At 37.8% G+C, this 27,479-nt stretch overlaps 1 protein-coding gene across 1 annotated transcript in view; it reads right to left on the bottom strand.

Moving 5' to 3' along the window:
- Positions 1-10,953: 10,953 nt before the first annotated feature.
- SLC9B2 (solute carrier family 9 member B2) overlaps positions 10,954-27,479 on the bottom strand; it is a 52,191-nt gene continuing 35,665 nt past the window's right edge. Inside the window, exons 9-12 of the mRNA XM_030313342.1 lie at positions 27,228-27,377; positions 18,649-18,757; positions 14,822-14,958; positions 10,954-12,107 (exon numbers count right to left, since the gene is read on the bottom strand). Of these exons, the coding sequence (XP_030169202.1) occupies positions 11,886-12,107; positions 14,822-14,958; positions 18,649-18,757; positions 27,228-27,377 (618 nt within the window). The 3' untranslated portion in view covers positions 10,954-11,885. The remainder of the gene's footprint in view (positions 12,108-14,821; positions 14,959-18,648; positions 18,758-27,227; positions 27,378-27,479) is intronic.

Genomic DNA, 27,479 nt, shown 5'->3' with positions numbered 1-27,479 from the left:
AGACCACGCGCCACTCTGGGGGAAAAGCCGCCAAGGCCTGAACTCCTCGCGGGTGCTGGGGCCAGACTATTGGCCGCCGGCTCAGCCAAGGGCAGCGGGGTGGGGTCTGGGTGGGGTCTGGGCAGGGCTGGCAGCAGCAGGGCGGGCTAATGGAGGCCCTGCGTTTAAGCGGCCTGCCGGCTGCTCTGGCCTGCGGAGGCTCGGGTTTGGGGGTTCCCGGGGGACGGCGTGGTGTGCTTTCAGTCTATTCGACCCTTTCCTTCCCACGTCTCTTGTGAATGGTGACTTATTGCGTTGTCAAAGTCCAGGTACAGAGTTGACATCACAGGGTCCTTAAGCCAAAAAGCAGCGCCAGGGGCTGCACGTGTCAGAAATGACTTGTCAACTCACATCAGTGTCCCCTTAAGTCAACTTAAATATAGTACAGTTATAAAAGAGAATAGTCTCTGCGGTTAAGACTGGACTCAAATGTCAGCACTGCCACTTTATAGCTACGGAACTACAGGCAAATACATAGCTTCCCTGAGCTTCAGTTTTCTCTTCTGTAAAGGACATGGTTGGCGGTGGTGCGACTACATGACAAGTGTCTGGAACAGGGCTCGGTACAAATAAACACTCAAATGTCCTGTTATCAGCATAAAACCTTTGTGTTTTTGTCCACATGAGATCTTATGTGGAGACCTTCATATGAAACAAATAAAAGCAGTTGAGGGTGGGCCCCCAGAAGCTTTGGGTTCTTAGTTCTGAGGCTCCTCTAATGGACTCTGCAAGCTTCCTAAATAATAGACGAAAAACAACTCTTATTTCTCCAATAACAATTACAAACTTCTTATAGAGACAAACTGCCCTTTTCTAATTTTGCTCCCCATACCGCAAACAACTTTGGTCCCTGCACACACCATATCCTTTTTTTGCCTATGTGTTTTTTCTCAAGATTTTGGTTAGGACTGTTTCCTTTCTCCTTTTCTTATTGCTCAGGATATGATTTAAATTACAACTCTTTCTTGGGTGATCAAATAAAAAAACTCTCCTTCACCTTTAGCATGATGTAGACATCTCAAAAAAGATTCAAAGTTATTTTCTCCCTTGTTTCAGGAGAGTAGATAAGATTTCTGTGATTGTAGGGTTAGGGAAATGCTTTGCTCTCATGGTAGGGAAGGGAAAAGCAGGATACTGGTGCAAAGCTCTACAAATGGTAGAGCTGGGAAGAAAGAGAAGAGTCTGAACAGGGCACTGCTCTGTGCTCCAAATGCAGTGAAATACTGGAGAGTTTAGTGCTTTAGGGTCCATCTAAGCAGGATGGAGGACACATAAACAAGTTCTGTTCTAATTGGAACAGAAGGCTCAAGCCAGATTTAATTTGGCTTAGTCCACTAAACCTGTATTATTTGCTCCTAAAATGGCATGAAGCAATTCCTACCTGTTGGAAAGAACTACATAAATTATTCATATAGAAATAAACGTTCTGAAACATTTCAAAAACTATGTCCTTCATTTATTTGAAGATAACATGATGAAAATTTAATAATGGTTTAAAAAACATCTAAAAAACACCGATGTCTTCTCTTGTAAAAACTTAATAGAAACTTAAAAAAATAAGTCAGTTATATTTGCAACCATGCCATTGAGAGCAAAACACTTTTGAGGAACAAAGATGACCTTATTAATGACAGCATTTTTCACTAAATTTGATATGACAAAAATAGCTGAAAAATATCTTCTATATAAATCGCTCTGGGAGAAAAACAGGGAAGATGGCGGCGTAGGAGAACACTGGGCTCACCTCGTCCTGCTGATCACTTAGATTCCACCCACACCTGCCTAAATAACCCAGAAAACTGCCAGAAGATGAGCAGAACGGACTCTCTGGAGCAAAGTGTAGACAAGAGGCCCACGGAAGAGGGTAGGAAGGGCCAAGAGGCGGTGCACACTACATGGACTGGTGGGAGGGAGCCGGGGTGGTGGAGGGGCAGCCCGCCTGGCAAGGCAGAGCCCCTGAGTCTGATTTGCAAAAGCGGAGGGACCAGAAGCAGTGAGTGCTGACAGCAAGCACCTGGAATGTTATAAGTCAACAGCTCTGCTCGGAGAGCGGGAGGGCAAGAGGACACCGGGAGGGAGAGGTGTTGAGCTCTGGAAGACAGAGCTCAGCTCAGCAGGGAACAAAGATGCTGGCCAGCACCATCTCCCTCTCCCATCCCCCAACCAAAACCCTAAAGGGAACCAGTTCACCAAACTTGCTTGCATGGCACAAACACCCAACGTTGTGCTTCTGTAGATCCATCCCTCCGACCGGGTCAGCCTCCCTCCCAGTGCTGCAGGGCCCATCCTGCAGGGGACTACTGAGGGCAAAATGAGCTGAGTCTGCTCCGCTGCCCCTGTGCACTTTGTGGATCCTCCTTGGCTAATATGCCAGATCCCATCAAAGCAGCACCACAAGCCTGGCAGTGTGCAAGTAACCCAGACAGGGGCCACACCACTCCACAGTGAGTCCTGATCCTGGGAGAGGGGAAGATAAGGTACACGCCACTCTGACTGTGGTCCCAGCGGTGGGCTGGGGACAGACATCGGGTCTGACTGCGGCCCTGCGCACCAACACAAGTTACTCCAGACACCACAGGGGAAGTGCCCTGCAGTTACGCACCACCCCAGGGACTATCCAAAATGACTAAACGGAAGAATTCTCCTCACAAGAAACTCCAGGAAGTAGCAACAGCTAGCGAATTTATCAAAAACGATTTAAGCAATATAATGGAAAAACAATTTAGAATAATAGTCATAAAATTAATCGCTGGGCTTGAAAAAAGTATAGAGAACAGCAGAGAATCTATTGCTACAGAGATCAAGGGACTAAGAAATAGTCATGAGAAGCTAAAAATTGCTATAAATGAGGTGCAAAATAAAATGGAGGTGACCAGAGCTCGGATTGAAGAGGCAGAGGAGAGAATAGGTGAATTAGAAGATAAAACTATGGAAAAAGAAGAAGCTGAGAAAAAGAGAGATAAAAAAATCCAGTAGTATGAGGAGAGAATTAGAGACCTAAGTGATGCAATCAAATGGAACAATATCTGTATAATAGGAATTCCAGAAGAGGAAGACAGAGAGAAAGGGGCTGAAGGTGTACTTGAACAAATCATAGCTGAGAACTTCCCTGATCTGGAGAAGGAAAAAGGCATTGAAATCCAAGAGGCAGAGAGAACTCCCTTCAGACGTAACTTGAATTGATCTTCTGCATGGCATATCATAGTGACACTGGCAAAGTACAAGGATAAAGAGAAAATTCTGAAAGCATCTAGGGATAAACATGCTCTAACATATAAAGGGAGACCCATAAGACTAGTGACAGACCTATCTACTGAAACTTGGCAGGCCAGAAAGGAATGGCAGGAAATCTTCAATGTGATGAACAGAAAAAATATGCAGCCGAGAATCCTTTATCCAGCAAGTCTGTCATTCAGAATAGAAGGAGAGATAAAGGTCTTCCCAAACAAACAAAAACTGAAGGAATTCATCACCACTGAACCAGCCCTACAAGAGATTCTAAGGGGGATTCTGTGAGTGAAATGTTGCAAGGACCACAAAGGACCAGAGACATCACTACAAGCATGAAACCTACAGACATCACAATGACTCTAAACCCATATCTTTCAATAATGACACTGAATGTAAATGGACTAAATGCTCCAACCAAAAGACACAGGGTATCAGAATGGATAAAAAAAACAAGACCATCTATTTTCTGTCTAAAAGAGACTCATTTTAGACCTCAGGACACCTTCAGATTGAAAGTGAGGGGATGGCGAACTATCTATCATGCTACTGGAAGTCGAAAGAAAGCTGGAGTAGCCATAATTATATCAGACACACTAGACTTTAAATTAAAGGTTGTAACAAGAGATGAAGAAGGGAATTGTATAATAATTACAGGGTCTATCCATCAGGAAGAGCTAACAATTATAAATGTCTATGTGCCGAATATGGGAGCCCCCAAATCTATAAAACAATCACAAACATAAGCAATCTTATTCATAAGAATGTGGGAATTGCAGGGGACTTTAATACTCCACTTACAACAATGGATAGATCATCTAGACACACGGTCAATAAAGAAACAAGGGCCCTGAATGATACATTGGATCAGATGGACTTGACAGATATATTTAGAACTCTACATCCCAAAGCAACAGAATATACTTTCTTCTCGAGTGCACATGGAAACTTCTCCAAGATAGATCACATATGGGGTCACAAAACAGCCCTTCATAAGTATAAAAGAACTGAGATCATACCATGCACACTTTCAGACCACAATGTTATGAAGCTTGAAATCAGCCACAGGAAAAAGTCTGGAAAACCTCCGAAAGCATGGAGGTTTAAGAACACCCTACTAAAGAATGAATGGGTCAACCAGGCAATTAGAGAAGAAATTAAAAAATATATGGAAACAAATGAAAATGAAAATAAACAATCCAAACGCTCTGGGATGCAGCAAAGGCAGCCCTGAGAGGAGAATACATTGCAATCCAGGCCTATCTCAAGAAACAAGAAAAATCCCAAATACAAAATCTAACAGCACACCTAAAGGAAATAGAAGCAGAACAGCAAAGGCAGCCTAAACCCAGCAGCAGAAGAGAAATAATAAAGATCAGAGCAGAAATAAACAATATAGAATCCAAAAAAACTGTAGAGCAGATCAACGAAACCAAGAGTTGGTTTTTTGAAAAAATAAACAAAATTGATAAACCTCTAGCCAAGCTTCTCAAAAAGAAAAGGGAGACGACCCAAATAGATAAAATCATGAATGAAAATGGAATTATTACAACCAATCCCTCAGAAATACAACCAATTATCAGGGAATACTATGAAAAATTATATGCCAACAAACTGGACAACCTGGAAGAAATGGACAAATTCCTCAGCACCCACACACTTCCAAAACTCAAACGGGAAGAAATAGAAAACTTGAAGAGACCCATAACAAGCAAAGAAATTGAATCAGTTATCAAAAATCTCCCAACAAATAAGAGTCCTGGACCAGATGGATTCCCAGGGGAATTCTACCAGACATTTAAAGCAGAGATAATACCTATCCTTCTCAAGCTGTTCCAAAAGAAAAAGGGAAGGAAAATTTGCAGACTCATTCTATGAAGCCAGCGTTACTTTGATTCCTAAACCAGACAGAGACCCAGTAAAAAAAGAGAACTACAGGCCAATATCCCTGATGAATATGGATACAAAAATTCTCAATAAGATACTAGCAAATCGAATTCAACAGCATATAAAAAGAATTATTCACCATGATCAAGTGGGATTCATTCCTGGGATGCAGGGCTGGTTCAACATTCACAAATCAATCAACGTGATACATCACATTAATAAAAGAAAAGATAAGAACCATATGATCCTGTCAATCGATGCAGAAAAAGCATTTGACAAAATTCAGCATCCTTTCTTAATAAAAACGCTTGGGAAAGTAGGGATAGAAGGAACATACTTAAACATCATAGAAGCCATTTATGAAAAGCCCACAGCTAATATCATCCTCAATGGGGAAAAAGTAAGAGCTTCCCCCCTGAGATCAGGACACGACAGGAATGTCCACTCTCACTGCTGTTGTTTAACATAGTGTTGGAAGTTCTAGCATCAGCAATCAGACAACAAAAGGAAATCAAAGGCATCAAAATTGGCAAATATGAAGTCAAGCTTTCACTTTTTGCAGATGACATGATATTATATATGGAAAACCCGATAAACTCCACCAAAAGTCTGCTAGAACTGATACATGAATTTAGCAAAGTCATAGGATAAAAAATCAATGTACAGAAATCAGTTGCATTCTTATACACTAATAATGAAGCAACAGAAAGACAAATAAAGAAACTGATCCCATTCACAATTGCACCAAGAAGCATAAAATACCTAGGGATAAACCTAACCAAAGATGTAAAAGATCTGTATGCTGAAAACTATAGAAAGCTTATGAAGGAAATTGAAGAAGATACAAAGAAATGGAAAAACATTCCATGCTCATGGATTGGAAGAATAAATATTGTTAAAATGTCAATACTACTCAAAGCTACCTACATATTCAATGCAATCCCAATCAAAATTGCACCAGCATTCTTCTCGAAACTAGAACAAGCAATCCTAAAATTTGTATGGAACCACAAAAGACCCTGAATAGCCAAAGTAATTTTGAAGAAAAAGACCAAAGCGGGAGGCATCACAATCCCAGACTTTAGTCTCTACTACAAAGCTGTAATCATCAAGACAGCATGGTATTGGCACAAAAACAGACACATGGACCAATGGAATAGAATAGAAACCCCAGAATTAGACCCACCAAAGTATGGCCAACTAATCTTTGGCAAAGCAGGAAAGAATATCCAATGGAAAAAAGACAGTCTCTTTAACAGATGGTGCTGGGAGAACTGGACAACAACATGCAGAGGATTAAACTAGACCACTTTCTTACACCATTCACAAAAATAAACTCAAAATGGATAAAGGACCTGAATGTGAAACAGGAAACCATCAAAACCCTAGAGGAGAAAGCAGGAAAAAACCTCTTTGACCTTAGCCACAGCAATTTCTTACTTGACACATCCCTAAAGGCAAGGGAATTAAAAGCAAAAATGAACTATTGGGACCTCATGAAGATAAAAACTTCTGCACTGCAAAGGAAAAAAATCAACAAAACTAAAAGGCAATCGACAGAATGGGAAAAGATATTTGCAAATGACATATTGGACAAAGGGCTAGTATCGAAAATCTGTAAGAGCTCACCAAACTCCACACCCGAAAAACAAATAATCCAGTGAAGAAATGGGCAGAAGACATGAATAGACACTTCTCTAAAGAAGACATCCAGATGGCCAACAGGCACATGAAAAGATGCTCAACGTCGCTCTTCATCAGGGAAATACAAATCAAAATCACACTAAGATACCACCTCAGACCAGTCAGAGTGGCCAAAATGAACAAATCAGGAGACTATAGATGCTGGCGAGGATGTGGAGAAACGGGAACCCTCTTGCACTGTTGGTGGGAATGCAAACTGGTGCAGCTGCTCTGGAAAACAGCGTGGAGTTTCCTCAAAAAATTAAAAATAGACCTACCCTATGACTCAGCAATAGCTCTGCTAAGAATTTACCCAAGGATACAGGAGTGCTGATGCACAGGGGCACTTGTACCCCAATGTTTATAGCAGCACTTTCAACAATAGCCAAATTATGGAAAGAGCCTAAATGTCCATCAACTGACGAATGGATAAAGAAATTGTAGTTTATATACACAATGGAATACTACGTGGCAAGAGAAGGAATGAAATATGGCCTTTTGTAGCAATGTGGGTAGAACTGGAGAGTGTTATGCTGAGTGAAATAAGTCAAATAGAGAAAGACAGATAACGTATGTTTTCACTCTTATGTGGATCCTGTGAAACTTAAAGGTTAGAGAGGGAGGGAGCCAAATCATAAGAGACTCTTAAAAACTGAGAACAAACTGAGGATTGATGGGGGGTGGGAGGGATGGGAGGTGGGTGATGGGTATTGAAGAGGGTACCTGTTGGGATGAGCACTGGGTGTTTTATGGAAACCAATTTCACAATAAATTTCATATTAAAAAAAATCTCTCTGCAGTTCGGGGAGCAATAAATAGAAAGATGGTCAACTAATACAAATAGAAGTGTGGTCAGTGATCTATTTGGTATGATTTAATTGCCAATAAATTTTTTTTAATGTTTATTCATTTTTGAAAGACAGAGAGTCCAAGCAGGGGTGGGGCAGAGACAGAGGGGGACACAGAATCCAAAGCAGGCTCCAGGCTCTGAGTTGTCATCACAGAGCCCGATGAGGGGCTCAAACTCACAAGCTGTGAGATCATGACCTGAGTTGAAGTCGGACACTTAACCAACTGAACCACCCAGGCTCCCCTAATTGCCAATTTTCTTTTCTAGTCCTACCTGTCACTAATTTTTTATCAACCCTAAGTGCCAAATGTTTACTGTATACCAGGCTTTACTGTTTCAAATTTTCCAATATGCTTGTCCTTTATCTAGTTGTTTCCTTCTTCACCTTACTCTAATATTAATCCATCAATTCAAATTGAAGGTCCAATTCGCGTTTATCCTCCTTTAATTTTCCCCACTGAGAACACTATTGAATCATTCATTTGTATTACAGCTATTTGTACATATCTTATTTCCTTGTAAGATTCTTGAAGGCAAGTATGTGTTATTCGTATTTGTATTTTCCACAGTGTCAATTTCCCAGTAGAATTTGAGTTCCGTTAAACAGGGCTCTCGCACATCTTGGTCATCATTGTATCTCTTGGCATTGAGCATAATGCCTGGCACATAGCAAGCATATTATAAGTGTATTTTGAGTGAGTGTATGTAAGGATTTTAAAACATAATCTCCATCAAGGTTATCTCCATAATCTCCAAGGATTTGTCTGTTTTATTCATTGCAAAATGAATATGTTAATATTACCAGGTGAACACATGCTTATTTGGAAGTCTCAGTATTCATCATATACAACAAAAGTTCTTCAATCTCTATATCTTCACAGAAGTCAAATATAAAGTGTTTGTTCCTTTTCACCCAACGAATTCAGTGGATGATGTATCGTTCTGAAAATAAGACATCTCCTAGAAGTGCAAGAGTAAAATGTAAAAGAATAAAAATAAAATGGATGTTTATGTTAAGAGTAGTTTCGGTTTTGTTCCTTGTGCTTTTCTGTGTTCTAAATTTTCTGTAATGAAAAGGTCTTATTTTATAATCAGAAAAAAATAATATTTTTAAAGAGTGTAAAGGATGAGATCATTTGCAAATGTATGGTTGAGGAAACTTTGAGGACATCCAAGTTCAATCAAGGTTATCTGGAGTTAATATCAGAGAGAAAATATTGGAATGTGAAAATTACTTTGACCTGAAACGTAATAAGCCTCTCTTAAAAAACAATACCTCTCAGAGGAGAGATGGATGGCACCAACCTTAGGAAAAGAAAAAGACATCATAGAACAAGAACTTATAGTGATTTCTTAGCAGTGCCTTGGAAGTATGACACCTTTGCTGTGGACTGTTTTCCACCCAGATTCATATGTTGAGGGCTTAACCCCCAATGTGATGCTATGTGGAGATGGGCTTTTGGAGGTAATTACATTTAAATGAGGTCATGAGGAAAGAAAAGACACCAGAGAGCTTACATACTCCCCCTCTCCCAACCCATTCTCATCTCTTTCCCTATCACATGATGACACAGCAAAAAGGAGGCCATAAATGAGGTAGGAAGAGAGCCCTCGGCAGAACCTGATCATGATAGCACCCTCATGTTGGAATTCCATCCTTCAGAACTATGAGAAAATAAATGTCTGTTGTTTAAGTCACTCCGTCTATGGTACTTTGTTATAGCCGCCCAAGCAGAATAAAATAGATCAAGAAGACTAAGATCGGAACTGTTATGTGGCAGGTAGTTTTCCTTTCTCTCTCTCTCTCTTTTTTTTTTTTTTAGAGAGGGAGAGAGCATGATGGGGAGTAGAAAGGGAAAGGGGGAGAGAGAGAGAGAGAGAGAGAGAGAGAGAGAGAATCTTAAACAGGCTCCACGCTCAGCACTCAGCATGAAGCCTGGTGGGGGCTCGATCCCACAACCCTGGGATCATGACTGGAGCTGAATTCAAGAGTTGAAAGCTCAATTGAGCCACCCAGGCACCCCTGGCAGGTAGTTTTCTATATTGGAATAGGATCCCCTCAGTGATTCAGTCGATGAAAGTTTATTAAATGCTTACTGTGTTTCATGCCCTGTGCAAAGTACTGTGGATCCAAAGATGACCAAGACAAAGCTCCCACACTTAAGGAGCTCATGTAATAGGAAGCAAGCATGTAAACAAACTGAAAAAAGATTATAAATGCTTTGACAGAAGTATGTATGGGGTACTTACATCCTTTTTTCAGGAACTCAGAGGTCAGGGTAATTGTTTCTATCTGTGTTGGGGTGGTGTAAGTTTGGCTGGCCTGAGTCAACACTCTGTATCTAGTTAACTCTGAGTTCAACCAAGTCAATAGCTGTGACTCATGATGTGGTGATAAGCCTGAGACTTCAGTTACAAACCCTGCATAGGCCCATACTGGACAGTTATAGGCACTTAGATAGTGGCTGCCCACCAAGGAGAGGGAGGACAGAACCTGTTTTATGCCCTCCAAAATGGTATAGGCTATTGCTAGTGGCCAAATGGCCACTTGCACCATTTCTGTACTGTGAATTTCCACTTCCAATTCTTCTTTGGAGCCTTGAATATTTATAACAACATTCTCATTTACTTATACTAATTGTATTTTGTATACGTTAACAAGCATTCAAAGCTGTTACTGGAGAAAAACTACTGGAGAACATGGGACCTAGCACTAACTACAGCACCCTTTTGCCTCACATGCCTTTTGCTGTCTATGTTCTAAGCATCCCCCATATCCTAGCCCAGGCCTTACTTTGTCTGGGAGCTGTGCCTGAACTGTACCACCCCTGGATTGTGTGGGTGCTCCTGTTATGAGCCCCCCAGGACTCCTGTATTTTCTGCATCATAGCACATATCATATTGCTTTGAAATCTCTTATTTAATTGTCTACTAGACTGTCAGATCCTTAAGGACAGGAGCAATAATAGTTTTGATGACGTGCCTAGGTCATCAAACGCTTCCACTAAGTATTTATTGAAGGAATCCAGTTTCAGAGCCTGCAAAAGTAGAGGAACAGATGAGCATTAAGTTTATGTTGCTACCACCAAGGTGCATCTAACCAATGAAGTTCAGTTTGAAATATTTATCTGAATTTCGGCATAAATTAATCCAATCCAAATAAAGAGCAAAAACTAGAAGGAAACACAGTTCCATAAAGTAACCAAAGTCAGGCTGATATAAAAATTGAAGCTATTATGGCTTCATATTATGTTAGCTTAATAAAAATTAAGTTGGTTTTGAACAGAGGTGAAAGTCATGGAGAAAGGGTCTGGAACAGTAGTCTGAGGACAAGAGAGGAATGGATAGGCTTTATGCAGATCAGCTTGGTAGGATCAGAATATTTGTAATCTATTCATTTAACACAATCTATTCCTTTAATAAGAAAGGGCTGAATCAGGGCACTCCTTAAGGCAAACTCAGATGGGCCACTAAAATGGGAGACTCTGTGTTGCCACCTAGGAGACAGGATAAGGTCTGTCTAGGTGCATAGCTGCAAGAGGAAGAGCCAATGAAGATACTCTGCATACTTGAAATTTTGGTGGGACCAATCAGTTACAATACTACACAGAATGGTAGCAAGAGAGGTAGAAATGGAGTAGAGGCAGATTGGCACAGAAAGTGGGGGTAAAACTGATGGGGAATTGCATAAAGTGGGGGTAGAAATTAATGGGGGATTGCATTATGGTATTTAAAAATAAAAAAGAAAAGAGGAGCCAAAAATATGTCAAGGCATGAAAGGTTAGGTGACTATGAATCATGAAATTATGACAGTTACAGTAAGTTAGAACAAGCTGTTGGCTAATAGAATAGGATACTGCACTTGATGTTTTCCATGTTAATCTTAAATTGTGGTAGTACATTTTAGTGTATATGTCCCTAAACAAATTAAGATATATGATGAAGACTTATTTTAAAAAAAAAAAAAAAAGGTCGAGAAATCAGGTTGGAGTTGTAGAATATTACCATACAAATGGAAAGGATAATGGCTGAAAATGCTCTTTAAAGAAATAGCCACACTTTTGTTTCTATTACATTTAAGGTTTAAACATTACATATCTCAATATCCATCTAGATAAAGTAGCCTCTGGTAGTTGATAAAATTAGCTTCTGGTAGCAGCTTTCTAATCATTATATTCAGCATTCTCTCTCTTCACCTCTAAACTTGTACAGAAGTCTCTTCCTGAACTTCTTCATTTTTCTTTTGATGTTCAGCTTTCTGGAGAAGCCTGGGGCCCAGCAAACCAATGAGCAGACTGCCAATTGGGGCTGTGATGAGGATGGACAAAAATGCCACTGTCAACACATCCATTCCATATTCTTCCAATTGTTTCTCTCCATGTGATCTTGCTGTGTCCAAAGCCACAGATCCTATGGCAGCCTATACAAGTTTAAAGGTAACATTGTAAACATAAGACAAGCACACAGAAAAAAGGTGAATTATTTTCTCATTTGCAAAAACAAATGGCTTATTCTCTTGCTCAACTAAGAAAGTTCTTAGTCTTCCTTCAAAGCATACTGCAGTTAGTTTTGTCTGAAAACTCTCCCTGTCCTTGCTTGGGGAAAGAATAGTGATTCATACGTACCTATTTGCATAAGGTAGGGTTACAAAAAGTATCAGGCAAATATATTTCAAAACAAAAGGCAAATGCAGACTCACAATATTAATTAACTATAACATGATCTTATATACTAACTTCCTCCTGAGTAAAGCTGAATGTTACTGGTCATCTCATTCTTTTATCTTTAGAATTCTGAATTAAGAAAAAAAGCAAGATGAAAAAATGCAGTGATACTGGAAGATGGTGAAGTTTTAAATAACAACAATAATAATAAAAGCCCATGTTGTATGTAAGCGATGAATCATGGAATCTACCCCTAAAACCAAGAGCACACTGTATACACTGTATGTTAGCCAATTTGACAATAAATTATATAAAAAAATTTAAACAACAAACAAAAGAATATGTTTTGCTTTAGAGCCTAATTATTAAACATCATGAAACTTGAAAATGTTAGGCACCTTCAAAACTTGAAATTAATGTTAGTCAGTATTTAGTTAATTTTTGCCTTGGGAGTTGGTAAAATGTCTTATTTAAGATTTGGCTTTTGAAAAGCCTTACACAATTTTTGTTTCCTTTTTCACAGGCAAAATGCAGTATTATCAGTGCACATGGCAAAATAATATATTATACAATCTGGTTATTCCCTTATTCCACAGAACACAACAATGTTAGCCTGGAGGATAATCAAATAGAAGAGAAAATATCAGTGTGCATAAGACACATGGCAGAGACTACTAATTGCCCGCAAATATCTGAATGCCCCTTTATCCTTGTATAATGAAACTTTTGAGTTTCAGCTGGTCAATTACCGTACAAATAGACTTTTTTCAGCCTTTTTTACAACTAGATGAAGCTATGTTTCTAAGTTCTGGCCACTGAGAGGCAAGCAGAAGTGATAAATGCTATTAGTAGACTGCTCTCTAGGTGGACTCATGGATGGAAGGCACACGCTGAGGGTAGTAGCCACCCTGCCAGCTCTGGAATGCCCAGATAATTTATTTGAAGGTTCTTGGTTATTGCAGTTTACCTTGTACCATAACTAATACAACATTTCAAGAATTCCTGAGAAGATTTGCACATACTACGATGTGTAGTTTTCAATTTTCTGTTGTGTGTGTGAGTATGCATGTGTGTTTTGGGGCTTGTACATATGCTGAGTTGTGATTAAAATATATTTCTTATAGTATACATGAGCAAAAAAGTTTGAAAAACACTAATGTAGAAAAAACATATACGACAGTTTTGTTTCTTGTGCAGTGGCAAGAGGAGAAAAAATTTTTCATACAATACTTACTTCACAGAACATACATTATTCAACAGGTTCTGGATAATGTTTCCTTATTTTAAAATTGGCTTTGAAAGCAGGAAAGTGTCATTTTCCAAATGTTAATGTTTAGAAACAAATCTTTCATACCAAAGCTACTAGAGTGATTATTTGATATTTACCCACTAAAGTTACCAAAGGTAGTGAGGAAGCTGAAGACACTCTGAGGGAGAAACTATTTCACTTACTGTACTATTAACCTCACAGTATTCTTATCCATTATGTCTCAGACGTCTTTGAAAGTCTGATGGAAATGAAAACTCCTCTGGAATAATGCCGAAGCTCACAGCCACACAAAATCTGGCATAGTTATAGAGCATACATATCCCCAAAAGCTTCCTAAATTAAGAACATCTGATTTTCATTTCATGAAACAGAAATGTGCATATTTAAACAACTGCAAAATAATCAGAGAAGAGACAGTTAAATCTTGTGTGCTATGTTTAGTTTGAAAATATGGAACATAATCAGAAATATATTACATTTGCAACAAATAATAATCTACACAGTTGTAATTTAATTAGTAAGTAAATTCTATCAAATACGTGGTCAGTAATTTCAAGCACCTATATTCATGCCTTGCTCATGAGATCGCACAGTTTTGGGGTCATGTGATTGATACATTTGACAGGAGGTTCGGCTAGTTTGAAAATTTTAATATCAACCAATAATCTAGGAAGGCAATAAAGCATTTTCTTAATTGTTTTTAATAAATCTTTCTCCTTTATATATAAAGACTGTGGTCAAGCATAAGTGATCATTAGTCATATGGACACTGAAGTATTTCCAAATACTAAGATGGGCCATGCTATTTCTGTTTCACTCTCTTCTTGGAAGATATTGAAATGCAAAGTTGTCAAAAGATTGACAACTATCTTTCTGGGTGATTTAGAGAACTCTGACTGATAAAAATTCAAACACTTTCTTCCTGTGACTACTACTTTCTGCTTAGTGTAGGGATATATTGGATTTTTAGTTGATTTAAGTAAATCTGGTGATCTAGATAAATTTAAATGAGCCATCATATTTAGGAAATCAATATACTCAAAATAAAACTTTTAAACAGTAGATTAGTATAAACCCTTTTTGTAAATCAGTCTTCAATTACATTTTTTCACCAAATTTGAATTAGCCCTCTTATTCAAAAGTTCAAGATACCATATATAAATAGGAGTTAAGATGCTAAGCCATCCTATCCATTATTACCTGGACTGTGGCCTTCGGAAGCCATGCAAAAGAAATAAATATCTTTTCCTTTATGTTAAAACCAGCAAAACACACCATCAGAAATGTAGTCAAAACTCGTATCAATACTGCAGTGCCGAGGATGGCAATACAAAGGCCTGTAAGAAATACTTAATTTTTAGATGTAATGAAATACTGAGGGAGAAAATGAAACTCATGGTTATTGATTCAAAATACTATCAACTGTAATTGTCTAAATATATTAAAAAATTAAAAAGACAAAGATGATTAGGCATAATTTATCAAAACATCAACATTAAGGATCAAACCACACGTTTGAAAGAAGTTATTTTTCCTAGATTAAACCAGAAATTAATTAAATATATTTGATATATGGATGAACTAGAGGGTATTATGCTAAACAAAATTAGTCAGTCAGAGAAAGACAAGTATCATATGACTTCATTCATATGAGGAATTTAAGATACAAAACAGATGAACATAAGGGAAGGGAAGCAAAAATAATATAAAAACCAGGAGGGGGACAAAACCTAAGAGACTCTTAAATACAGAGAACAAACCGAGGGTTGCTGGAGGGGTTGTGGGTGGAGGGATGGGCTAAATGGGTAAGGGGCATTAAGGAAGACACTTGTTGGGATGAGCATTGGGTGTTATATATAGGGGATGAATCACTGGTATCTACTCCTGAAATCATATAGTGCCCCTATTGCACTATATGCTAACTAACTTGGATGTAAATTAAAAAATAAATAAATTAAAAAAAATTAATAAAAGAAAGAGAAAGGTTGAGCACAAATTCTCCATAGCAAAAAAAAAAAAAAAAAAAGAGAGAGAGATTTGATATCTATTACAAAGGAGATTTGAATGTTATTTCTTTTAAGCTGTATAGCAAGAACCACACTTTCTTTTTTTTTTATTTTTATTTTTTTTAAATTTATTTTTGGGACAGAGAGAGACAGAGCATGAACGGGGGAGGGGCAGAGAGAGAGGGAGACACAGAATCGGAAACAGGCTCCAGGCTCTGAGCCATCAGCCCAGAGCCCGACGCGGGGCTCGAACTCACGGACCACGAGATCGTGACCTGGCTGATGTCGGACGCTTAACCGACTGCGCCACCCAGGCGCCCCGAACCACACTTTCTTCCATGTGTTTATTCGACAAGAATTCATTAAATGATAACTATGCATGACAGGATTTGGACTACGTATTGTGTATACAAAAATGCATAATGTGCAGACTTTGCCTCTACGATATTCAAAGTCAGAGGAGAACAGAAGCATAAACAGCTAATTAATATGCTATAAGGTAAGGGCAATATAAACATACTGGTAAGAGGTCATAGAGGAGGAAAACATTAATGTCTTCATCAAAATGGTTGAGAACTATTTACAGAGTATAAACCAGAGGTGACATTAAAGATACTTATCAGCCAGTATGGAAGCAATTAGCCAATCAGAACAGAGCTGGCTGGGCACTGACCTATCAGAATAGACACTGGCAGTCTACATCTGTTTCACCATATTGGTGTATACACTGACTGCCCATTAGCCCTGGTTAACGTGCACAGATACTTCATTCAGTCCTTTAGAATCCTTTGCTCAGAGATAAGTTCATCCTGATTTGCAAAAGAAGAACTGTGACTAGGGCTGCTACAGGCTACTGAACCTGAGAAAGGTGCTAACCTGAGCTAAGGTGACTGCTAAGAGGGTGATTTTCTAAAAAGTAACATTTGTTGAGTGTTTACTGTGTGCTAGGTTCTGCATTCAGCTTTAAGTGCACTCATTACTTAATCCTTACAACCTGTGGGGAAATGTTTCTTATTTTACAGTTGAAAAAAAAATGAAGTTTAGAAAGGATCAATGACTTTCTCAAGTTCAAAGGTTAGTAAAACACCAGATAGACATTGCTGGAGGATCTACTGTGAATCTGCAATATGGCTTCTTTACAAAAAAGTGTTGTGGCTCTTTATAGAAGGACATTGCTCTTATCATCATTTGTTGCAAATCAGGTTGGTAGGGTTCAAAAGTACTTGTTGCCTGAAGTACAAGAAACCAAAGGGATGATTTGGTTCATTTCCAGGAGGAAACATTGAAGGTTTGGGGAAAAGATGATTTAGAAGTTTTAAACATATTGACTTGGAAGTTTTGTGAGATTTACAAGTGGTGATCTCCAATCAGCAATTAGATACACTGATTTAGAGATAAAAATTTTGGAATTATATAGTTTGTAATCACAGCTACTGAATATAGATGAGCCCAGAAAAATGACATAGAGTGAGAAGCACAGAATGCTTTGGAAGAACTTGGATGAAGAGTAGAATTTAAGCCATATACAGTGTAAGTGAGGACTCAAAGGGCATTGAAAAATATGAAGTTTCAGAATTCAACGTAAAATGTATTTTAAAGAGGTCAATAGCATCAAATGCTGCTGAACGATCACGTAAAAAAAAAAGACTGGTAAGTATTCAGTATATTTAGCAATATAACTTTGGTGAGAGCAGGGATGGTTGTACGATGGGTGAAAGTTGGGCAGAGATGTTTTGAAGAACAGAGTGAGAGTTGAAATGGAAAAAGAAGATACAGTTACCTCTTTGGAAAAGTTTGAAAAGAGGAATAAAGAAGAAGCATGGTAGATGGGGGGGGGGAAGTGAAATGAAGAAAGGAAATTTTATGTATTTACATATTTATATATAAATATAAATTGTGGTAAAATGCACGTAACAAATTTGCCATCATAACCATTTTTTTATTAAGATTTTTTTTTTAATGTTTATTTTTGAGAGAGTAAAAGAGTGCGAGAGGGGGAGGGGCAGAGAGAGGGAGACACAGAATCTGAAGCAGGCTCCAGGCTCTGAGCTGTCAGCACAGGGTTGGAAGTGGGGCTCGAACTCAAGACCTGAGCTGAAGTCGGATGCTTAACTGACGGAGCCACCCAAGAGCCCCCGCATCGTAACCATTTGGTAAGTAGCATTAAGTTAAACATTCACATTTTTGTGCAACAAATCTTCAGAATTTTTTCATCTTGCAAATTGACCTATTTAACACTTCATTTCTCCCTCCCCCAAGTCCTTGGCACCAGTCTAGTTTCTGTTTCTGTAGTCTGACTACTGCGGATGCCTCATACAGGTGGAATCATACAGTATTTGTCCTCTGGGTTCATCCATGTTGTAGTATGTATTGGAATGGAAAGACACTGAGATAGGAGAGATTAGAGTTCATTTAAATTCTGAAGAGGAAAGAACTGTGACATGGATATTTGAAGATATATGAGAAAAGGGGAAGAATCGATGTGTGAGATCCAGAAGAAAGTAGCAGGGACATGGGATTCCTAGTAAAGATGAAAGAATATGGAATGAGCAGAAAGAAGAAATAGTGTGTACATGTGCACCAATAAATTTTTAAATGTGGTGTTATGAATAAAAAGTTTTAATATGATGGCTTTCGAATATATGAATAAATAAATGAATGAATGCTCGAATGGACATTTCTGTTCCATGGGTGTATATTATAGAACTGAGTAGTTATCTTTGCAATTCTGGCCCTTGATAAGAACAAGTCTAACTGAACATTTTTATCCTTAGAAAAAACTTTTAAGACCTGCATTTTCTAGATAGTAGTTAGCAGTGTTACTTTTCTTTACAAAGAATAATATTAAAGGTATAAAATTTATGCCTTAGATTGACAAAGATTACTTTCTAGCCAACTCCTGGAAGAGACTTAGATCATTATTAACTTTTTATATAATTGTGACAATAAATTTACCTAATAAAGGTATTCCACTGAATATAAAAGTTGATTGTAACAAAAGTACTACTTTGAAATTCTTACCTACAGTTTCTGGTCTGAGAGATGCAATAGATACTTCTGCTCCAATCAGTCCAAACAGAAGGGGCTGAAAGATGTACCAGGCAACTGCAATAATTTTTTCAACATCTGCCTAAAAGAAACACACCCACACACAGATTTTTATTACATGAAGTTACAAGTTCTAAGAATTTTACTAATTTGAAATTTGAGTCAATTTGACCTGAGATAGGCTTTATTTCTGTGACATCTTTTTTTCTTTTAATGTTTATTTATTTTTGAGAGAGAGAGTGCAAGCAGGGGAGGGGTAGAGAGAGAGAGGGAGACACAGAATCCCAAGTAGGCTCAAGGCTCCAAGGTGTCAGCACAGATCCCGATGTGGGGCTCGAACCCACAAACTGTGCAATTGTGACCTGAGCCAAAGTCGGATGCTTACCGACTGAGCCACCCAGGTGTCCCTATTTCTGTGATACCTATAAATAAGAGGTTAGCTAAAATAGAACAAAAAACTGCATAAAGATATTTCTAACACAGTTATTATATGAGGTGCTTTAGAGTTGGTTTGCAAGTGGATGTTAATTATAAAAAGTCTAATAAAATAATCTTAGGGGGGTTTCTACTTCTGAATATATGATATGTGTGTATGTACAAATATAATACCTAGTATTTTATAGTTAAAATTTTATGTTAATCTTCATTTGACAATATGATTTTGAGATCTTATAATAGTAGCACATATATCTAGATACACATCTCATTATTGTTATACAGTAATCTATAGTATCGTAGTACCATAGTTTATTCAATCATTTCTTTATTGATGGCCCCTTGTTTCCCATTTTATTTTATCTTTATAGAAAACATCATTTAAGGTTGTCTCAAATCATGCACAGAAATATAACTCAGGTCTAGTAAAATGCTGTGCCAGTTGTTAATTTTTTACCCCTTGGTTCCAAATCCACATTTCATTGTTGCTCTGCCGAAAATTAAGCTAAGCCTTTAAATATTTCTCTTTTGCCAGCTGGCATCATATTAAATTTTGTCAGTAGAGAGTGCTGAAGAGATATTGCAAGGAAGATACTCTCCTTCCTGATTTCTGGGGCTCCTCCCAGCAGGATCCTATAGCACACTTGGGTTTCTTCAGCATCCAGGTATCTTCTCCAGTGCTGGGCTTCTATAGTGCATGGCAGCCAGCAGCACCCAGTGGCCAGCAGCCGCTCCTAGCTTACTGCAAGGGAGTTTCATAGCCTATTCCCTTGGGCAAAATACCTCCCCATGCACGCTAGAAGGTGAATTTGGAGTATAGATTTCCAGCAAATTGTCCAAGCAGGGCACCATGGCTGCCTTCTCCACCATCCAGGGAATAAAGGCTTTCTAACATGATCTGGATTCTGAGCCCTGGGGGTGGGAGAAGGTGGGATGGAGTGGGGAGGTCTTAGGGGATGCTCAATCTGAGCGCTAGGGGTTTATAGCTTATTCCTATATTCTTCAGGGGTCCTTTACATCTTACAAGCCAATCTCTTGTTATCTGATCCCCTGGTATGGTTAATAATTAACTTTCCCTATTCCAGTTATCATGTGATTTCCCTTGCCTGATAAGATCCTAACTGATAAAAGCACTAACTTTATAACACATACTGCCAAAATCCTAAAAGAAGATGAGCACAACTGACTATACCAAGGCTAGAATGTTTTGTGGCAACAGAAACCACACACAAACAAAGAACAAAAAGATGACAAACCAGGAGAAAATATTTGTACTGTGCATAACAGAATAAGGAGCAAAATCTAAGCAATAAGAAAAAGAAAGTAAAAGAAAAAAATGGGCAATGTATATATACAAGTAATTCATAGCTGAAGAAACACAAATGGCCAAAAACATAAGATGTTAAAATTCAGTAATCAGTGAGACACAAATTAAAATGATATGTCACATTTGAGGAGGCATTACATTACAAAAACTACTAAAAAGTTTTAATAATGTCAAGTATCTGTGATTATAAGGAAACTCTCACTAACTGGTAGGAGAACAAATTGATAGTGCTTTTTTTTAGAGGGCAATTTAGCAGTACCCATCATAGTATCTAAAAATTTGTATTGAACAGATTTTTCCAGTCAACTAATAAGAATCTATTTTTAGACAACACTTTTACACTTATAACTACACACCTTTGAGGATCTGGTTTTCTATATCTGTATTCAGCAGTTTAACAAAGGAAGATTACATTGTGTCTCTGTTTTCTTTATTTTTAAACAAATTCTGGTATGTTTATTAGGGTGAAGATTCTGTTTCCTCTTGGCTTACAAAAGAGCTCATGTGTGAGGGGGCTGGTTGATTTACTTATACAGTTCTATTCCTACATCATGCAAAGAGTTATGTTTTCATATCATAAGGAATCAGATAATAACTTAGGGTCAAATACTGCCACCTGCTAAATGCAAGCCACTTGTCCCTCAGTGCCTTATTTTCTTCTCATCTGTAAAATGGGAAGTTTATATAACATCCAAGATCTTTTATCATTTAATGACAATTAAATTATCCTACCAAAACTGGAGTCCAGTTGCCCACCTTTCTATGTATCTTTAAATTTTACTTTTTAATTTAGTTTTTAGAGTATATGTATAGCTCAGACTTTAGTTGCTATCCACATTAGTGCAGAACAAAAATCAACTCTATTAACCTTAGGTTACTTAGCCTTTTGTTACTATGACTAATTATTTAAGGGAAGGCCTCAAAAATATTTAATGTACTCAGAACTCCAATGAAAGCAGATGGCCTAAAAAGCTTTCTCCATCCAATTATTTTCATTTCTAAACTGTAGACAAAGGCCACCGTTTGTTTTTTTGATTGTAATGCTTTAGACTAGTTGAACATCAGACATAGGTTTATATATTGTAAGACTTAAAAATGGGAGAAGAGGGGCGCCTGGGTGGCGCAGTCGGTTAAGCGTCCGACTTCAGCCAGGTCACGATCTCGCGGTCCGTGAGTTCGAGCCCCGCGTCGGGCTCTGGGCTGATGGCCCAGAGCCTGGACCCTGTTTCCGATTCTGTGTCTCCCTCTCTCTCTGCCCCTCCCCCGTTCATGCTCTGTCTCTCTCTGTCCCAAAAATAAATAAACGTTGAAAAAAAAAATTAAAAAAAAAAATGGGAGAAGAGTCAAAACGTACCCTCTTAATGCTTTCTCATAACTTCAAAATGAATGTGCTTATAAAGAAAACGGAGTCATCAAATAGGCTAAGTGTAAAAGAGAGCAGAGGAATGAAAACTACGTTGTCCACACTAAATGTTTAAGGCTACTTTATACATCTGTTTGTAGCAGTAGCAAGAATCTTCAAAAACATAAATCACTTTCAAGGATGGACAAAGGAAGAAAATGAGCAGAAATGGAAGTTTTACTATGACTTAAAAACCTACGTAAGCTGATACCTCCCTTCTCAGAAAGAGTATTTCAAGATTCAGAAGATTCAAAATATGTCAGAAAAACCATCCCACAGCTACAAAGGTCTTCAGAAGAAGCACTGGATTTGAAAATAGATGAAAAAAAATGACAGAGGCTGTAAAAAGGTGAGCGTATTTGAATACAATAAATGGCAAGATTAATGATATATGGAAAAACCAAGTAAAGAAGTATGAAATAATGTCAGAAAACTATAGCATAAACAAAGTTTTATAACATATTTTAGCTTTTCAAATTATAACTCAAAACCAGCCTTGATATATAGCACTGTTGAGTTTACAATTGTTTTGTATCTGTTTTCCTACATAGTAGTCACTATTCTTTTGATATTATTATTATTTTCTTCCCATTACAGTTTGAGAAAACAGAGTAATAGAGAAGGCATGTAAGTTTGGGGGGATTATACAGCTACAGAGCAGTAGAATTGGGATTGGAATCCCAATTACTTTATCTTAAATTTTAAGCTCTTTTTATTATATTGTATTGCTCTACAAAGTAGTTACAAAATAATAAGGATTATATTATTATTTACTGAGTGTATTCTATGGCTAAGGATTTAGCTTTGTATAGAGTATAATGGTTAAAAAAAAGTGTGTGTGTGTGTGTGTGTGTGTGTGTAAGGTAAAGAGATCCATATATGAGAGTTACCAGAGGTACATATGAAAAAAGTGTTCCTAGTTCTTCCACTGGGTTGTAGGATTACATGGACCTATGTTCAGCTGGGTTGAAGGCAATTCAGGCAAAATTATGACAAACACATACTAACAGATGCTGTGTTTTGGTTTATAATGATCTTTTCTCTATAATCCCCAGTTTTTGAGAAGAGTGGTATAACTGGAACTGGTCAAAATTTCCCTTGCCTTGCTGTGTCTTTCTGTGCCCATAGCTAATGCCCACTTGCAATAGGCACTAATCTCCCCTTTGATTTCCCTGTTGCTAAAACTACTCTTGTATGTTCCATTCCAAATGATACGGCTCCTTTCATTGCTTATTTTCTATCCTATCACTTAGGGATTTAGAGACTTAATTTTGAAGTGCAAAGTGTAGAAATATAATGTTTCTAAGGTACTTGGTATGTGTTATTCAAATAGATGTCAAAAATATAAAAATGTGCCCTGAACAACAATGCTACAGTTGTATCACAGAGTAGTAACTCTGGTGTCAGGTAAACCTGAGCTTAAATCACAGTGCCATTTTCTAATTTTGTGATTTTGGACACGTTATTTATGTCTTTCTGATTTATAGCCTCTATAAAATAGAAATGGTAATACTTTTTAAAGTTTATTTTGTGTGTGTGAAAATAAATGAGAACATCCACTTAGTGCCCAGCATACAGCCATACAGACTGGCCAAAAAAATTTACTAAAAAACAGGCAGAAGACATGAATAGACATTTCTCCAAAGAAGACATACAGATGGCCAACAGACACATGAAAGAATGTTCAGCGTCACTCATCATCAGGGAAAAGCAAATCAAAACTACAATGAGATATCACTTCACATGTGTCAGAATGGCTAAAATCAATAATACAAGAAGTAACAGGGGTTGACGAAGATGTGGAGAAAGAGAAATCCTCTTACACTGTTGGTGGGAATGCAAGTTGGTATAGCCATTGTGGAAAACAGTTTGGAAGTTCCTTGAAAAGTTAGAAGTAGAACTACCTTATGATCCATCAACTGGACTAGTAAATATTTACCCAAAGAATACAAAAACACTAATTTGATGTTTATAGCAGCATTATATAAAATAGCCAAATTATGGAAACAGCTCCAGTGTCTGTTGATAGATGGCTGAATAAAGAAAATGTAGTATATATACAATGGAATATTACTCAGCCATAAAAAGAATGAAATCTTGCCATTTATAATGACATGGATGGAGCTAGAGTATTATGCTAAGCAAAATCAGTCAGAGAAAGACAAATACCATATGATTTCACTCATATATGAAACTGAAGAGACAAAACAAAAGGAAAAAGGGGGAAAAAAAGAGAGACAGAGACAAACCGAGAAGCAGACTCTTAACTATAGAGAACAAACTGATGGTTACTAGAGGGAGGTGGGTGGTGAGATGGGTAAAAGAAGTGATGGGATTAAGGAGTGCACTTGTGATGAGTACAGGGTGTTATATGGAAGTGTTGAATCACTGTATCATACCCTTGTAACTAATATTATACTGTATGTTAACTAACTTGAATTTAAATGAAAACTTAAAAACATGAAATAATCTAATTATCAAATTAAGATTATAAAAAGAAATATTAAAAAAGAACAAACTATTAGTTCCCTTTCCTCTTTTTACCTGTTACAGTATGAAATAATGAGTTGGCTGTCATTTTCGAAGATTTTTAAGGGGGGGACAACATAAAAACAGTTATCCATAAAGTTCAGTTTGAAAAAGCTTATTATGAGCATTTTTGAGAGTTTTCTTGTTGAATAAATGAAAGGAAATAAACTAAAATATTTAAATAGTTTACAGAGCTGTTGGCTTTAGATGGAGGAACTACAAATGATTTCTTTCCTTTTCTTTCAGATTTTCCACCTCCAAAGTTAAAAAGTGAGCATATAGTACCTTCATAAAAGTTAAAATAAAGTTAATTTTATTTTAAAAATTACTGTCTTTGGTAATTTACGTTTTTAATGCTGAAAAAAAGATTACTATTAAGAAGTGAATGGACAATTTGTAAAATGCCAATGCAGGCAAACTTCCCAAGTGTTGGACAAAGAAAAGTGTTGTGCTACATTCACAACGTGAATGCAGCAGCATCTTTCACTAAAGTGAAACTGTGACCTTGGTCCTGGGGCACAGAATAGATCAGAGCGCTTCAAAGAGTAGGGCACATTTGTCAGCAGCCCTGGGGAGGACCCAAGACAGAGAGCAGTGAATCCACAGAGAGAAGCAAAGGAGGCAGTATAGCCCTCAAGTCCAGAGCTGAGATTAGATAGAAGACTGACCAGTGATAGGTGATAACTCTGCTTCAGCCCACAAGCAAAGTGAAGCCATGGAAAAACAAATGTTTTGATAAGAGCAAATGCTTATGGGAGACAAGGGATGATAAGAGTACCTGATTTATGCTAGGAAGTTTGTTTACTCTGTAGCTCTGCTCTGGTCAAATGTTAGGTTACTTGAAATCAGAAAGTAGAATTGCGTAATATAGGTGTTGCTAGGAAAGAAAAAAGTAGACCTGAAATAAACCTTGTAGCCAAGAGTCTTGCAAGGCAGCAAACCAAGGGGTGCATCTAGTGCATGGAGCAGTTTCAAAGGGACTCTCTACTTTCTTCGAAGCCCAATCCATCTCCATGTACTTTCTGGTGGCTTCAATACCGTTCTCTACACAATGCTCCAGGCTGTCCCTACCATTTGTCTCCTCTGAAGCAAGACAATTCAGTTATACTTGTCTTAACTTTGTAATCATAGATTACATAGTGAGAGCCTCCTATCTGAGTGTTCTTTACTCACAGGGAAATTCTGTCTCTATTCTACTTCTGCAGAGATTCACTCAATTGAATTTGATTATATACCTAACCTCCAGCTTTTTAACCCTCACATATTTTTCCATGTGGCATTATTTTAAGCTTAATTATTTTGAACAGTTGTTTCCAGGTTGTCCAAAATGATATAGCTGCATTTAGGTGGGTCACCTACATCTAATTTCTCCATTAAACAGAATAGCATATGCTGCTGTCAAGTTCAAATCTATAAGTATGTAACTTGAAATTAAAATTAGTAAATAACAACCAGCTAATTTCCATAGTACATATCAAAAAAATCAATAATCTTAATGATCATGAAAATCAATAAGAAAAACCAAAACAACCTTTTAAAAAAATTGGCACAGGCTTTTGAGCAAACCGGTTAGTAAGCACAGGAAAAGATGATTAGCTTCACTCATAAAGAAATGTAAGTCAGATCACGGGGCGCCTGGGTGGCGCAGTCGGTTAAGCGTCCGACTTCAGCCAGGTCACGATCTCGCGGTCCGTGAGTTCGAGCCCCGCGTCGGGCTCTGGGCTGATGGCTCAGAGCCTGGAGCCTGTTTCCGATTCTGTGTCTCCCTCTCTCTCTGCCCCTCCCCCGTTCACGCTCTGTCTCTCTCTGTCCCAAAAATAAATAAACGTTGAAAAAAAAAAATTAAAAAAAAAAAAAAAAAAAAGAAATGTAAGTCAGATCAATAATGAGATACATTTTTAACGTATCAGATTAGCAAAATATCTGAAGATTGAAAATACTCAGATCAGAAAGACAGATCTTCACATACTGTTGGTGAAAATATAAACTGGCGCAGTCTTTAAAAAGGGAAAATTGAGGGGCGCCTGGGTGGCGTAGTCGGTTAAGCGTCCGACTTCAGCCAGGTCACGATCTCGCGGTCCGTGGGTTCGAGCCCCGCCTCAGGCTCTGGGCTGATGGCTCAGAGCCTGGAGCCTGTTTCCGATTCTGTGTCTCCCTCTCTCTCTGCCCCTCCCCCGTTCATGCTCTGTCTCTCTCTGTCCCAAAAATAAATAAACGTTGAAAAAAAAATTTTAAAAAGGGAAAATTGATATTATCAAAATATCAATGTATATACTCCTTCATAGAGCAATCCTGTTTCTGGAAATTTATCCTACAGATAAACTCAAACGTATGTCGTATTTTGTTGATTTTTTTTCACATTTTAAAATTTCTGAAATTAGGATGTCATGTCATAGTTTAATAGGTAGTATTCTTTTTTCTTTCTTGGTAGCATGTAAAATGGTGCTTCTTAGATTTGATAGCATCTTAGAGTTAATGAAATATGGCATAGGTATGATATTTTACCGAAATACTTTTTGTCTTAGTAGAAAACCAGAAACAATTTAAAATCTGTTATCAGGAGACTGGTTAAATATAGGACAGCTATACCATGCAATACTCTGTAGCCGTAGCCCTTACAAAGAATAGGGAGGCAGCATGGAAATATGACCATAATATATTTTTAAGTCATCAAATTACAGATTAGTATATAAGGGGGAAAAGGATGTCTGTGTGTACACTTGGGCATACATTTACATATGCATAGAAAATAGCTTTTGTGATTAAATAATTTTATTAATTTGATATTAGGAAACATCTGTAAAGAAAAAAATTTACTCTGATCAGAAAGAACTTAAATGAGAAGAACTTGAAATTCACCTTTTCGCCGGCCCATCTCAAACCTGCAAGGAAGGACATGACCAGTGTGCACAATCCTCCTGACCCAGGGAAACCAAAATACACGCTGCTGAACACAGCTAGTATGGACAGCCCCAAAACAATGAATGCTCTCTTCCACACAAGTTTGTCCTTGAGGAGAAAAAGAAAGGTTGATTAGCTCAATTATTTCCTATAACTGATTTTTAATGATTGCTTTTTCTATATTCAGGACTTAGTGGAAAATGAAAATGT

Source organism: Lynx canadensis, chromosome B1, assembly GCF_007474595.2.
Source record: "Lynx canadensis isolate LIC74 chromosome B1, mLynCan4.pri.v2, whole genome shotgun sequence".
Lineage (NCBI taxonomy): Eukaryota > Metazoa > Chordata > Mammalia > Carnivora > Felidae > Lynx > Lynx canadensis.
The sequence above is the reverse complement of the archived record's forward strand: the minus strand, read 5'-3'. Positions and strand labels throughout refer to the sequence as shown.